At 35.2% G+C, this 14,074-nt stretch overlaps 1 protein-coding gene across 1 annotated transcript in view; it reads right to left on the bottom strand.

Moving 5' to 3' along the window:
• LOC148955005 (protein Fe65 homolog) overlaps positions 1-13,240 on the bottom strand; it is a 196,675-nt gene extending 183,435 nt beyond the window's left edge. Inside the window, exon 1 of the mRNA XM_089108014.1 lies at positions 13,101-13,240. Coding sequence (XP_088964140.1) covers positions 13,101-13,143 — 43 coding nt within the window. The 5' untranslated portion in view covers positions 13,144-13,240. The remainder of the gene's footprint in view (positions 1-13,100) is intronic.
• Between the last annotated feature and the right edge of the window lie 834 nt (positions 13,241-14,074).

Here is a 14,074-nt window from a genome sequence, read left to right as displayed (position 1 = left end):
TGCGTACGCCTCTATACCTTTTCAAAGAGAGTCTGAACTCCCTCACATGGAATTATATTTTGGGTAGCCTATGTTCCTTTCGATGCTATTTGGGATTAAATAATATGTTATTAAGGACGCGTTTCTGACATAATTTATGTAGGTCAGATTTCTACTTTATAATAATGGTGTCAAACATGTTTTGGGAGTATGCAGTTTGTTATTAAAAATTGGACACTATAATTAGAATTATTTGATTGACATTTAAATAGGGGTAATGAGATTTGCTAATTGGAGTGTAGGATTTGCGAATTTGATCCTATTAAGGTGGAGAAAAATAGAAAAGGGTTTAGCATTTGCAAAAAAGGGGTAATTAGTGATTCGATAATTTTTTAACATGAAATCTCTGAATAAAATATTTTTGGAGCATGTACTTGACGATGGAGAAAAAGGGTTAAAATGATTAGCAATTATGAGCGAGGATCCCCCACTGATTCCTGGTACTAGGCTACGCATATCAAGTTGAAAATTTGACAGAATGAGGTATTTGAGGTGGAACTTGAACTAAATCTAAATACACTATGGGTACGCATATTTTCAAAATGGCATATGTCAAAAAATGGATTTGTGTATTAAGTTATAACTTTCAGAGAGTGATTAAAGGGAAAGTCAATTCACCAAAAGGAAATGGTTCCTGGCAGTAGGCTACGCATATAAAGTTGAAAATTTGACAGAATGAGGTATTTGAGGAGGAACTTGAACTAAATCAAAATACACTATGTGCACGCAGATTTTCAAAATGGCATATCTAAAAAAGGGATTTGTGTATTAAGTTGGAACTTTCAGAGAGTGCTTAAAGGGAAAGTCAATTCACCAAAAGGAAATATGTGCACGCTCAGACTGGGGTTGAGTTGCACGGGAGTTGACTTGCACGGAGGGTTGAGTTGCACGAGGGTTCAGTTAAAGGGGGTATAGTTACACGGGGGTTTAGTTAAATGGGGGTTGAGTTGCACGAGAGTTGAGTTGCACGAGGGTTCAGTTAAAGGGGGTTCAGTTACAGGCGGGTTCAGTTACACGGGGTTTAGTTAAATGTGGTTGAGTTGCACGGGAGGGTTGAGTTGCACGAGGGTTCAGTTAAAGGGGGTTCAGTTGCACAGGGATTTGAGTCATTTTTACGGGGTTTGAGAGACTCTGTTGCTTGATTCCGTGTGGTTTTTCTTTACTTGGTGCCCATTAAAAAAACGATAGAAATAGTTATTTCCTTCAAAAATCTTTTCCGATGTAACTAAAAGGCATTTGTCTTTGAAATTAGAGAAAGGCTCCCTTTTGGAAAAACGGGCATCGCAAGCTTGTGTTATCTTAGAGATTAATGCGTAACTCGAGACATCTTGGCAAAGTTTTTAATAGAGGCTGTTTCCAAAAAGATTTAGGATTCATTAACTTTAGTGTTGCCAGTCAAAAGCTATGAGTTTGAGAAAATTGCCTGATTATCGAAAAATGAAGAAACCTTCCAAAAGTCGACAGGAATGGGATTGTCTTGAGGGGGGAATTTTCCATGGAAGAGGTGGAGTGTATTTTCACGTGAAAACAACTTCAACCATGCCTAGCCCCCCGCGATCAGAAATTAAATTATAAAAAAAAGTTTCTTCAACTGAAAGTAAGGAGCAACATCATAACTTAAAAACGGACAGAAAATAGAGGCTATTTCCAAAAGATTTAGGATTCATTAACTTTAGTGTTGCCAGTCAAAAGCTATGAGTTTGAGAAATTGCCTGATTATCGAAAAATGAAGAAACACCTTCCAAAATACAGGAACGGGATTGTCTTGAGGGGGGAATTTTCCATGGAAGAGGTGGAGGTATTTTTACGTGAAAACAACTTCAACCGTGCCCAGCGCCCCTGTGATCAGAAATTAAATTATAAAAAAAGTTTCTTCAACTGAAAGTAAGGAACAAAATCAAAACTTAAAAACGGACAGAAAATAGAGGCTGTTTCCAAAAGATTTAGGATTCATTAACTTTAGTGTTACCAGTCAAAAGCTATGAGTTTTGAGAAAATTGCCTGATTATCGAAAAATGAAGAAACACCTTCCAAAAGTCGACAGGAAAGGGATTGTCTTGAGGGGGAGAATTTTCCATGGAAGAGGTGGAGGGTATTTTTACGTGAAAACAACTTCAACCGTGCCCAGCCCCCCGCTATCAGAAATTAAATTATAAAAAAAGTTTTTTCAACTGAAAGTAAGGAGCAACATCAAAACTTAAAAACAGACAGAAAATAGAGGCTGTTTCCAAACGATTTAGGATCCATTAACTTTAGTGTTGCCAGTCAAAAGCTATGAGTTTGAGAAAATTGCCTGATTATCGAAAAATAAAGAAACACCTTCCAAAAGTCGACAGGAATGGGATTGTCTTGAGGGGGGAATTTTCCATGGAAGAAGTGGAGAGTATTTTTACGTGAAAACAACTTCAACCGTGCCCAGCCCCCTGCGATCAGAAATTATATTATAAAAAAAAGTTTCTTCAACTGAAAGTAAGGAGCAACATCAAAACTTAAAAAAACGGACAGAAAATAGAGGCTGTTTCCAAAAGATTTAGGATCCATTAACTTTAGTGTTGCCAGTCAAAAGCTATGAGTTTGAGAAAATTGCCTGATTATCGAAAAATGAAAAAACATCTTCCAAAAGTCTACAGGAATGGGATTCTCTTGAGGGTGGAATTTTCCATGGAAGAGGTGGAGGGTATTTTTACGTGGAAACAACTTCAACCGTGCCCAGCCCCCCGCGATCAGACGTTAAATTATAAAAAAAGTTTCTTCAAGTGAAAGTAAGGAGCAACATCAAAACTTAAAAAACGGACAGAAAATATGTTTTAACAAGAAATATCTGAAAAGTATTTTTTTTGGGGGGGGGGATGGGGGAGATGCCAGAGTGGATGTCTTAGACTAGCTATAGTGCTGTATTCTTGCATGAATTGCTTTATAAAATCCAGATGAATTAGGTGAAAATAAAGTTTAAACAAGAAATGTATTAAAAGTATTTTTTGGGGGATGGAGCGATGACAGATTGGATGTCTCAGACTAGTTATAGTGCTGTACTCTGGCATGAATCGCTTTCGAAAACCCGGATGAATTAGTTGAAAATAAAGTTGTAACAAGAAATGTCTGAAAAGTATTTTTTTTGGGGGGGATGGAGCGATGACAGTGTGGATATCTTAGACTAGTTATAGTGCTGTACTCTGGCATAAATTGCTTTCAAAAACCCGGATGTATTAGTTGAAAATAAAGTTTTAACAAGAAATGTCTGAAAAGTTTTTTTTGGGGGGATGGGGGCGATGCCAGAGTGGATTTCTCAGACTAGTTATAGTGCTGTACTCTGGCATGAATTGCTTTCGAAAACCCGGATGAATTAGTTTAAAATAAAGTTTTAACAAGAAATGTCTGAAAAGTATTTTTTGGGGGGTGAGGGCGATACCAGAGTGGATGTCTCAGACTAGTTATAGGGCTATACTCTGGCATGAATTGCTTTCGAAAACCCGGATGAATTAGTTGAAAATAAAGTTTTAACAAGAAACGTCTGAAAAGTATTTTTTGGGGGGATGGAGCGATGTCAGATTGGATGGCTCAGACTAGTGATAGTGCTGTACTGTGGTACGAATTGCTTTCGAAATCCCAGATGAATTGGTTGAAAATAAAGTTTTAACAAGAAATGTCTGAAAAGTATTTTTGGGGGGATGGGGCGATGTCAGATTGGATGTCTCAGACTAGTTATAGTGCTGTACTCTGGTATGAATTGCTTTCGAAAACCCGGATGAATTAACTGAAAATAAAGTTTTAACGAGAAATGTCTGAAAAGTATTTTTGGGGGGATGGAGCGATGTCAGATTGGATGTCTTAGACTAGTGATAGTGCTGTACTGTGGTACGAATTGTTTTCGAAAACCCTGATGAATTAGTTGAAAATAAAGTTTTAACAAGAAATGTCTGAAAAGTATTTTTTTTCTTGAATTTTTTTATTGGACTAAATTCTTTTTGGACTTCGAAATTATTAAACTTTTTTTTACGTATATTAAAATGGCATGAAAAATCCTCATGAATCGAAACATTGTACATTATGCTTGCCCAGAGACACGATGCCGCTTTCCCATTGTTACTCTATGGCCGATTATTGACACTACCTTGTTTATTGCATGTATTTATTCAGTAATTTTTACGCAGTGGAACAATAAATACAACTAATGTCTCTAAAAGGTGAAGATGAAGCATTTTAAAAAAGTTTGTTCACATGATAGTGGTATTGTAACATTGAATACTAACAAAGAGAAGTATCTAAACCATGAAATAAGTGCAAGTGGTACTACTATTGGAAACGTATGTGTGCATTGTCATTACAGTAATGAATTAAATTTCTTTGGAGTACCAAAAAAATTAAACTCTTATGATGATGGATATATGCGAGATTGAGATCTCCAGATATGATTGCACTCAAATAGAATGCCAACATAAAAATAATAGTTGATAAAGAGGGGCATCTTCTTGCTAGTGCTTGTGGTAACATGTTACCCTGTGTTAAAACCATGTCGTCAGCTTTCGGGTATTAGCATTCAAATGAAAGCAAAGACGAAAAGAAAGGCTTACTCTTCTACTAATATCATAAACCATATCCTGTCTACGTGCCGGAACTGTTACCTGTGTAAAAATAGTGTGATAATAGACAGTGATATTGCTAGAAAAACAAAAATGACATTGTCAGAAAATATTACTAAGGAATATAAAGATGAATCGATGAAAAACAAAGTACCAGCAAACGTTACTGCCATTGATCAAACAGTCAATGAATCAAATAATACCAAAGACGAAAAGCATATTGAGCCTGTCGATGATACACCTATAAAAATTGTGTATGAGTCAAAATGGAATAATGATTATTCTACTGATTACGAACTAAGAGAAGACAATAGCTATAGTATCAAGAGAGAACATGGTGAACCATTTTATGGAACAGATTCAAAATGTCCAAAGTTGTTCATTGATATTAATGATGTATAATAATATATATTTTTTGTATTAACATTCTACATGACATTATTTCATTAAAAAAATATATTATGCATTACATTGTTATGTGTTCATTATTTTTAGAGTAAGCTAGCATATCGAACGTTTAGAATGTCTAATAAAACATCGGTGATGAAAGAAAAGGAAATTATATACATCATATATCGGATAGATAGGTCAACATCTATTGACAGATACTTGGGATAGCATTGAAAAAAATCAAAATATCAGAGTGAATAAATTCTTTATCAATGTCTTTTTGACAGATATGTTTGATAACACTGACATAATTTAAGGAGCAAATTGAACAAATTCTTTTATTAACATTCTTTATCGATATCATATGTCGGATGCATCGGATAGCATTGACAAAATCTATCTATTAGAATGAATAAATTCTCTATCATCATCCATTGTCGCATTTGTCATTATGAAAAAATTGTAAGTAAGTAAGTAGCAAACTCTTTCTTGAATTCAACTATTGGATACACAATACAGGTATTATAAAAAAAATTGTAATTTCCAGACTTCATTTGCATGCAATAGATACCGAGAGTTCTATGACTCCTCCCCGCAATGACTTCTAAGGGTTTTATGACTCCTCCCCACAATGAATTCAGATGGTTTTAGGACTCATCTCCCTAGCCATAACTCCATTCAACCTTGAGCGAAGGTATAAAAGTTTAATGAAGTATTTCTCTACTTAACAACTACATTAATAGCCTCCAAGATGATAGGACTGTATGACACAGAATTTATCGGATTGAAAAAATCCTCTTGTGGTGTTATATTTGAATGTGCTTTTTTATTATTGTCTATGGATCTCTGGGAAATTGACTGTTATCATTGGATAGTGAACTATAATCTGTTTGAGTATGATAAAAGCTTGTGGAGTACTACATTACGTCATATAAACAGACTGGGATTCTGTGATAGAGTGATTACACCACTTAATAATACTGGTAAGGAACTGAGAAATGTTCAGGAGGAAGTCAGTGAAATTTGCAGCTTTTTCGGGGTTGAAGCACTCTACGTAAAGGGTAATTTACCAACAGATAAAGTTTTAATTCAAGAGTCTGACCCTAGGATTCCACTTTTCAATCTAGAAGAGTTTAAGTGTCCTAAATTTGAAGGGGGTTATCACTGTCCTGAAGACGAGGTTAGGTTCTTCACGCAGTGGATACCTAAGGACAAACCTGATCGTAATAAATCCATAAGACATGGTATAAACCATTCTATATCATGGGATCATTGTTTCTGGATGTTTAAGTGTGAACTTTAAGTACTATTTTTATTTAAATATGTGTTGTTGTTTTTTTTTCTCAAAAAAAAATATTTTAATACTTTTAAGCAATAAATATCTTTAAGCTTAACCCGTCTTTATTCTTTAGAATAGTTCTATTCATTTCATTAAATTATGAACAAATTGTAAGTAAGTAACAATCGCTTTGTTGAATTCGCTTCCTGGACACAATACAGATATTTAATTCAAGAAATCATAATAAAATCGCAAGTAAGTAATAAACTCTTTATTGTTTTCACCTATTGGATACAAAATACGGAAATTTTATTCAAGAAATTATGAAGGAATTGTAAATAGGTAAAAAAACTCATTCTTGAAGTCACCTCTTGTATACACAATGCAGAAATTTCATTCACGAAATTATGAAAAAATTGTAACACACACAGAGACGACAAACACACAGAGACGACACACACAGAGACGACACACACAGAGACGACACACAGAGACGACACACATATAGACGACACACACATAACCGACACACACACACACACACACACACACACACACACACACACACACACACACACACACACACACACACACACACACACACACACACACACACACACACACACACACACACACACACACACACACACACACACACACACACACACACACACACACACACACACACACACACACACACACACACACACACACACACACACACACACACACACACACACACACACACACACACAGAGGACAAACACACAGTATGAGTTTGAGAAAATTGCCTGATTATCGAAAAATGAAGAAACACCCTCCAAAAGTCGACTTTTCGTCTTTGGTATTATTTGATTCATTGACTGTTTGATCAATGGCAGTAACGTTTGCTGGTACTTTGTTTTTCATCGATTCATCTTTATATTCCTTAGTGATATTTTCTGCCAATGTAATTTTTATTTTTCTAGCAATATCACTGTCTATTATCACACTATTTTTACACAGGTAACAGTTCCGGCACGTAGACAGGCTATGGTTTATGATATTAGTAGAAGAGTAGGCTTACACGACACAAAAACAGAGTCATAGTGAGAGAGATATCTCTCACTCTATTTACATACTCAAATAGAGATACCTCTCACTCAAATAGAGATACCTCTATTTTCTGTCCGTTTTTAAGTTTTGATGTTTCTCCTTACTTTCAGTTGAAGAAACTTTTTTTATAATTTAAGTTCTAATCGCGGGGGGCTGGGCACGGTTGAAGTTATTTTCACGTAAAAATACCCTCCACCTCTTCCATGGAAAATTCCCCCCTCAAGACAATCCCATTCCTGTCGAATTTTGGAAGGTGTTTCTTCATTTTTCGATAATCAGGCAATTCTCTCAAACTCATAGCTTTTGACTGACATCACTAAAGTTAATGAATCCTAAATCTGTTTGGAAACAGCCTCTATTTAAAACTTTGCCAAGATGTCTCAATTTACACTTTAATCTCTAAGATAACAAAAGGTTGCGATGCCCGTTTTTCCAAAAGCGAGCCTTTCTCTAATTTTATAGACAATGCCTTTTAGTTACATCGGAAATGATTTTTGAAGGAAATAACTATTTCTATCGTTTTTTTAATGGGCACCAAGTAAAGAAAAACCACACGGAATCAAGCAACAGAATCTCTCAAACCCCGTAAAAATGACTCAAATCCCTGCGCAACTGAACCCCCTTTAACTGAACCCTCGTGCAACTCAACCCCCCGGGCAACTCCACCCCATTGACCTCAACCCCGTGTAACTGAACCCGCCTGTAACTGAACCCCCTGTTAACTGAACCCTCGTGCAACTCAACTCTCGTGCAACTCAACCCCCATTTAACTAAACCCCCGTGTAACTGTACACCCTTTAACTGAACCCTCGTGCAACTCAACCCTCCGTGCAAGTCAACTCCCGTGCAATTCAACCCCAGTCTGACCGTGCACATATTTCCTTTTGGGGAATTGACTTTCCTTTTAAGCATACTCTGAAAGTTCCAACTTAATACACAAATCCCTTTTTGAGATATGCCATTTTAAAAATCTGCGTGCACATAGCGTATTTTGATTCAGTTCAAGTTTCACCTCAAATACCTCATTCTGTCAAATTTTCATCTTGATATGCGTAGCCTACTGCCAGGAACCAGTTCCTTTTGGTGAATTGACTTTCCCTTTAAGCACTCTCTGAAAGTTCCAACTTAATACACAAATCCCTTTTTTGAGATATGCCATTTTGAAAATATGCGTGCACATAGTGTATTTAGATTTAGTTCAAGTTCCACCTCAAATACCTCATTCTGTCAAATTTTCAACTTGATATGCGTAGCCTACTGCCAGGAACCAGTGGGGGATCCTCGCTCGTAATTGCTAATCATTTTAACCCTTTTTCTCCATCGTCAAGCACATGCTCCAAAAATTTTTTATTCAGAGATTTCATGTTAAAAAATTATCCAATCACTAATTACCCCTTTTTTGAACATACTAAGCCCTTTTCTTTTTTTCTCCACCTTATTAGGATCAAATTCGCAAATCCTACACTCCAATTCGCAAATCTCATTACCCCTTTTTAAATGTCAATCAAACAATTTTGATTGTAGTGTCCAACTTTCTAATAACAAACTGCATGCTCCCAAAACATGTTTGACACCATTATTATAAAGTAGAAATCTGACCTACATGAATTATGTCAGAAACCTGTCCTTAATAATATATTATTTAATCCCAAATAGCACCGGAAGGAACATAGTCTACCCAAAATATAATGCCATGTGAGGGAGTTCTGACTCTCTTTGAAAAGGTGTAGAGGCGCAAGCAAATAGTATAGGAATTCCTAGGGGCGCAAGCAAAGTATAACTTACATTACTACTAGGGCGAACCCTTCTATACCAAGTTCGAAGGGTTCGAACTTCGAACCCTTCGAACCGGAACTTCGTATAGAAGGTTTATACGCAATAAAAATTCCTTTTATTACGTATATTACGGGTTCATCCCCTACTCAATACCTCGCTCTTTACGCTAAAGTTGATATTTCGCTCCATTTCTTTAAGAATGACCCCTTAATCATAAAGGCCGTTAATTAGAATAAATAGCTCTTATGAAAATACTAAAAAAAACTTAAACGTAAAGAGCAAGGTATTGACTAGAGGTAAAACCCAGTCATATACGCAATAATTTCTGTTTGTTTTAAGTTTTGAAGTACTCCTTACTTTCAGTTAAAAAATTTGTTTTATTATTTAATTTGTTACCATGAGCCCTTTTTGATTTTCTACGACAACGCTTTCTATAAACACCTTATATGCCCCCAGGGCATAAATTATAATCCTTACCATAAGGGCTATGAGAGGGGTTGTCATCCTCAAAGACCTAATTTCCAGTACTTTCAACTACGCCCTTTACGCTAAATACCTCGCTTTTCCAGTAAATACCTCGCTCTTTACGCTAAAGTTGATATTTTGCTCCATTTCTTTAAGAATGACCCCTTAATCTTAAAGGCCGTTAATTAGAATAAATAGCTCTTATGAAAATACTAAAAAAAACTTTAGTGTAAAGAGCAAGGTATTGACTAGAGGTAAAACCCAGTTCATATACCCAATAATTTCTGTTTGTTTTAAGTTTTGAAGTACTCCTTACTTTCAGTTAAAAAATTTGTTTTATTATTTAGTTTCTGATCGTTTTTTAAATGATGCTGGGAAATCCAGTGCCCCCTTCATAGAAATGTTCCTTCCCCCATGAAAACTCTCCATTGAAAGTTCCTTCCATGTAATCCACCCAACTCCCCCCTCTCCCCACTACCAGAAAAATCCCCCTGAAAATGTCTGTATACTTCCCAATAATCAATACTATATGTAGGCATTGGGCTCATAACTTGTAGCTCTCACTCTGGGGAATGTGAGGGATTAATCATCCTCAAAGACATAGTTATTATATTTTTCGACCATTTTAAACAAAGTGGTTATTTCAAAATTTTGATTGGGGGACTTTGGGAAAAAATTAGCGTGGGAGGGGGCCTAGTTGCCCTCCATTTTCTTTTTCGATTACTTAAAAAAGGCACTAGAACTTTTAGTTTCTGTTCGAATGAGCCCTTCCACGATTTTCTAGGACCCTTGGGTCAATATGGTCACCCCAGGAAAAAAAAAACAAATAAACACGCATCCGTGATCTTTCTTCTGGCAGAAATACAAAATTCCTCATTTTTGCAGATAGGAGCTTGAAACATCTTCTCCAGGGTTTTCTGATACGCTGAATATGATGGTACGATTTGCATTAAGGTTCTATCACTATTAGGGGGTGTTTTTCCTTTTTTCGAAAGTAAGGCAAATTTTCTCAGGCGCGTAACTTTTGATGGGAAGAGCTAAACTTGATGAAACTTATATATTTGAAATCAGTATAAAAATTTGATTCTTTTGATATATCTAATGGCATCAAAATTCTTCTTTTTAGAGTTTTGCTTACTATTGAGCCGGGTCGCTCGTTACTTACAGTTCGTTACCACGAACTGTTTGATAAATCGTCGTATACATGATGATGCAACACATATATTTTTGACAAGAACAGACAAGAAAACACAGATTCTAAAATGGTGGATTGTTCAGTGATATCATTTATGTCAGATGGTTTGACTCTTTGTGGAATAAAAATATTTTTCTTTAATGAAAGTAGTGATTTTCAATTTATAAAAAAATGATTGTTTGGCCTAACTAGCAGCTTTGTTTTTATTTCCAGCAGAATCTAGCAATGAGGTGCAAAGATTGAAAAAAAAAAAAACATTAAAACACAGAAACAAAATTTCACAACAGAACTGATGACAAAATAGACTTAAGATTCGGATATCGATTTTTGAGTCTTTTCAACAGAGAACAGGAACAGTACAGAAGATCGTCACACAAAATCTTCGTCAAGAGATGTCAAATCAAGTAAAAGGCATTTTGTTACATACCTTTTTTTCTGTGGGATATTTCGAAATCCTTTCTAGTCAAAGGAAACTGATCACTGAATCCTGTGGTTGAGCAGTGGGTTGGCTATCAGATTTGTAAAACTCAGGTGCGAATCTCCAGAATTTTATTGGACGGGGGGAAGAGGGGTCCACATCCAGATTGTCAAGGGGTATAAGATATATAACAATTTTTCTCCACATTACTGGGGGGCAACTGCCCCTCTTGACCCCTCCCCCCTAAACGACGCCCCTAGTAATATGGGATCCAGAGATCAAACCAAGCTCCAGAAAGACACTGCAGGGCCAATGCAAGAACCTTAGTAATCTACAAGTTTCGTTAATACACACAATACAAAGTGACCACTGAGGTTCAGGATTGTTTACGAATTTTAGACGCAAGAGTCAAGTTAAGGAGCGGCTAAGAATATAAATTAGCCACTTTAGGGACCCGACTGAAAGTCGAAGGCAACATTGGGTGGGGGGATGAAGTTTATTTTCAGTTTTGACTTGGGAGGGGGGTAAAGGGAATCTATCAAGATCAATAAATGCTTGAGGAAAAATTGTTTTTTTTTTGTGTTGATCAAACTTAAAATCTTTGGCCATGAAGACACGTCAAGTTATAATTTCAGAACGAAGGAAACCTCAACTAGAATAAAATATGGTTGCATTGATTCTTGATATAGGGTTTTTACTTTTGTTTTAAAACAACAAATGAGACCAAAACGCATTACCTTAAACAAATAAATAAAAAAACAATTTTTTCAATTGAAAGTAAGCAGCAACATTAAAACTTAAAACGAACGGAATTTGTTACGTGTATGAGGGGGTTACCCCCTCCTCAGTGTTTCACTCTTTACCTTCAAGTTTGACTTTTTATTCCAATTATTTACTATTAGAATAACTATTAGAATAATAAACATTTTTTTAAGTTTTAAAAGATAAAGATTGTTTTCAAAAGTTGCGATTTGTATTCTAATCTTCAAAATGCATGGGAACATCAGCCCCACTCATCTTAGTTTCTGCTAGTTTTGAGTTTGACTCGATTATATATTGTAAGTTCTGTTCGTTTTTGGTTTCGTTTATTTATTGATGGTGATTTGTGGTAGTTTTACGCTTATAAAATTATTTGACTTTATTTCTGTTCATTTTTGGTTTAATGTAATTCTTTACTTTTCTTTGAAAAACAGATTTTGTGGTAATGTTTTTAAAATAAATTTTACTAAAACTGAAGTTGAATTTTAGTTTCTTCACCTTTATTAAGCAAGAATTTTTTGTGAGGTTTATTGCGTATATTATTAAAAGCTAAAAACGAACAGAAATGTTTGTTTTGTAGTTAATGAGACTTACTTCTCAAAATAGGTTCAAATATACTGACTCGTGATATTTGTCAAAATTTGCATAATTCTGAATAAAATTTGCGTTTTACTGAAAACTGAGCTTGTTTGAGCTTTTTAGAGAATTAAAATGTATACAGGAATTTGCTGATCTCGTGGCCGGTGATAGACTATTGAGATCCTTATAAATTATTCTGTTTTTCTTCAGCCCAATTTATGACTTTCCTGCTCCAAATCCTCTTTTGTTCCTGCAGTTTTGTGTTTTTTCAGTAAAGTGCTAGTTTTTCATGATTTTACAAATTCGGAAACGTATGAAACAAAGAACAGAAAAATAGCCTATAATAAATATAAAAAATTATCAAAAAAACAGAGAAAAACGAGGGTTGTGTCAGCTAGTTGAACAATATGAAAAGAAAATAAGCAAATACTTTGACAAGGGCCTCCACCCATTTACTGGATTGAATAAAGTAAAAAAATTGACAAATAAAACCTTTGACAAACAAAATTTCTTTAGTAAACTTACCAAAGTGACAATCCCAAGAAGGGCTTATTTTTGGTGAATCCATTGATACATACAGTAAGCATTAACTATCCAGGACTTGTTTTGTCCTCGACTATTTTATTTCCCCAAATTATTGATTTTTAACTGACGTAGTGTTTCCATGAGTCACAGCAGTCAAATACCAAAGAATGGAGAGAAAGATGTAGATCCAAGGAAAGAGATCCACTTTCTTTTTATTAAATTGGAAAGCATGCTCCGAGCTGTTCGCCGCGGCTTGGAGACAGCAGATGCGATTGGATTTTATAGGAAAAACATATTTTTTAAGAAACATTTTTGAGTGTCTCCCTTAAATGCTTACAACTCTGTCTAAGAAAGAGCGCTTATCTAATAGTATCAGGTTTTGAAGTAGTGAGTTTTTATTTATGATTGTCTGTAGTTCCCTTAGAACTCAAATAAACTTATTAAATTTTTAGTAATTCTAATGACTTCGTGGTTTTAATACTAATTTTGAAAATTTAATTTTTTTCAAAGATGTATTCACTTTTGTGGTAAATTTTCTTTAAGAGAGAAAGATCCTGTTCAGAACTGCCTCTAGTGGGTAGTGAAGTGACTGACCACCCAATGCGCCGCGCGTAGCACTCTTAATATTGTAATATAGGATATGGCCTAGCTTATAATCCAGTAAGCAGAGTTTCAGGTTAAGTTTAAGCTCAGGCCACATTATCTTCACATTTCTGAACAAAATCAAAATTTTGTTCAATTGTAATGCAAATTATGCTAGCTATTTAAAACTAGAAAATAGGAAAGAAGGTATGATATTATTAGAAAATAGTTGGGAACAAATTAGTATTGGTACAAGTTCTTCAAAAACGTGTCTTGTCATTCTGATTTCCAATTCTGAAATACATGTTTAAGATGGAAATGAAGAGGAACCCTGTGTCATTCAAAACATCATTTATTATTATATATCGTATTTTTACAGATTAAGTGTCATT

The sequence above is a fragment of the Artemia sp. Qi Xiang Cuo genome, chromosome 2 (assembly GCF_049724085.1).
Source record: "Artemia sp. Qi Xiang Cuo chromosome 2, ASM4972408v1, whole genome shotgun sequence".
Classification (NCBI taxonomy): Eukaryota; Metazoa; Arthropoda; class Branchiopoda; order Anostraca; family Artemiidae; genus Artemia; species Artemia sp. Qi Xiang Cuo.
This window is presented reverse-complemented; position numbering and strand designations above follow the sequence as displayed.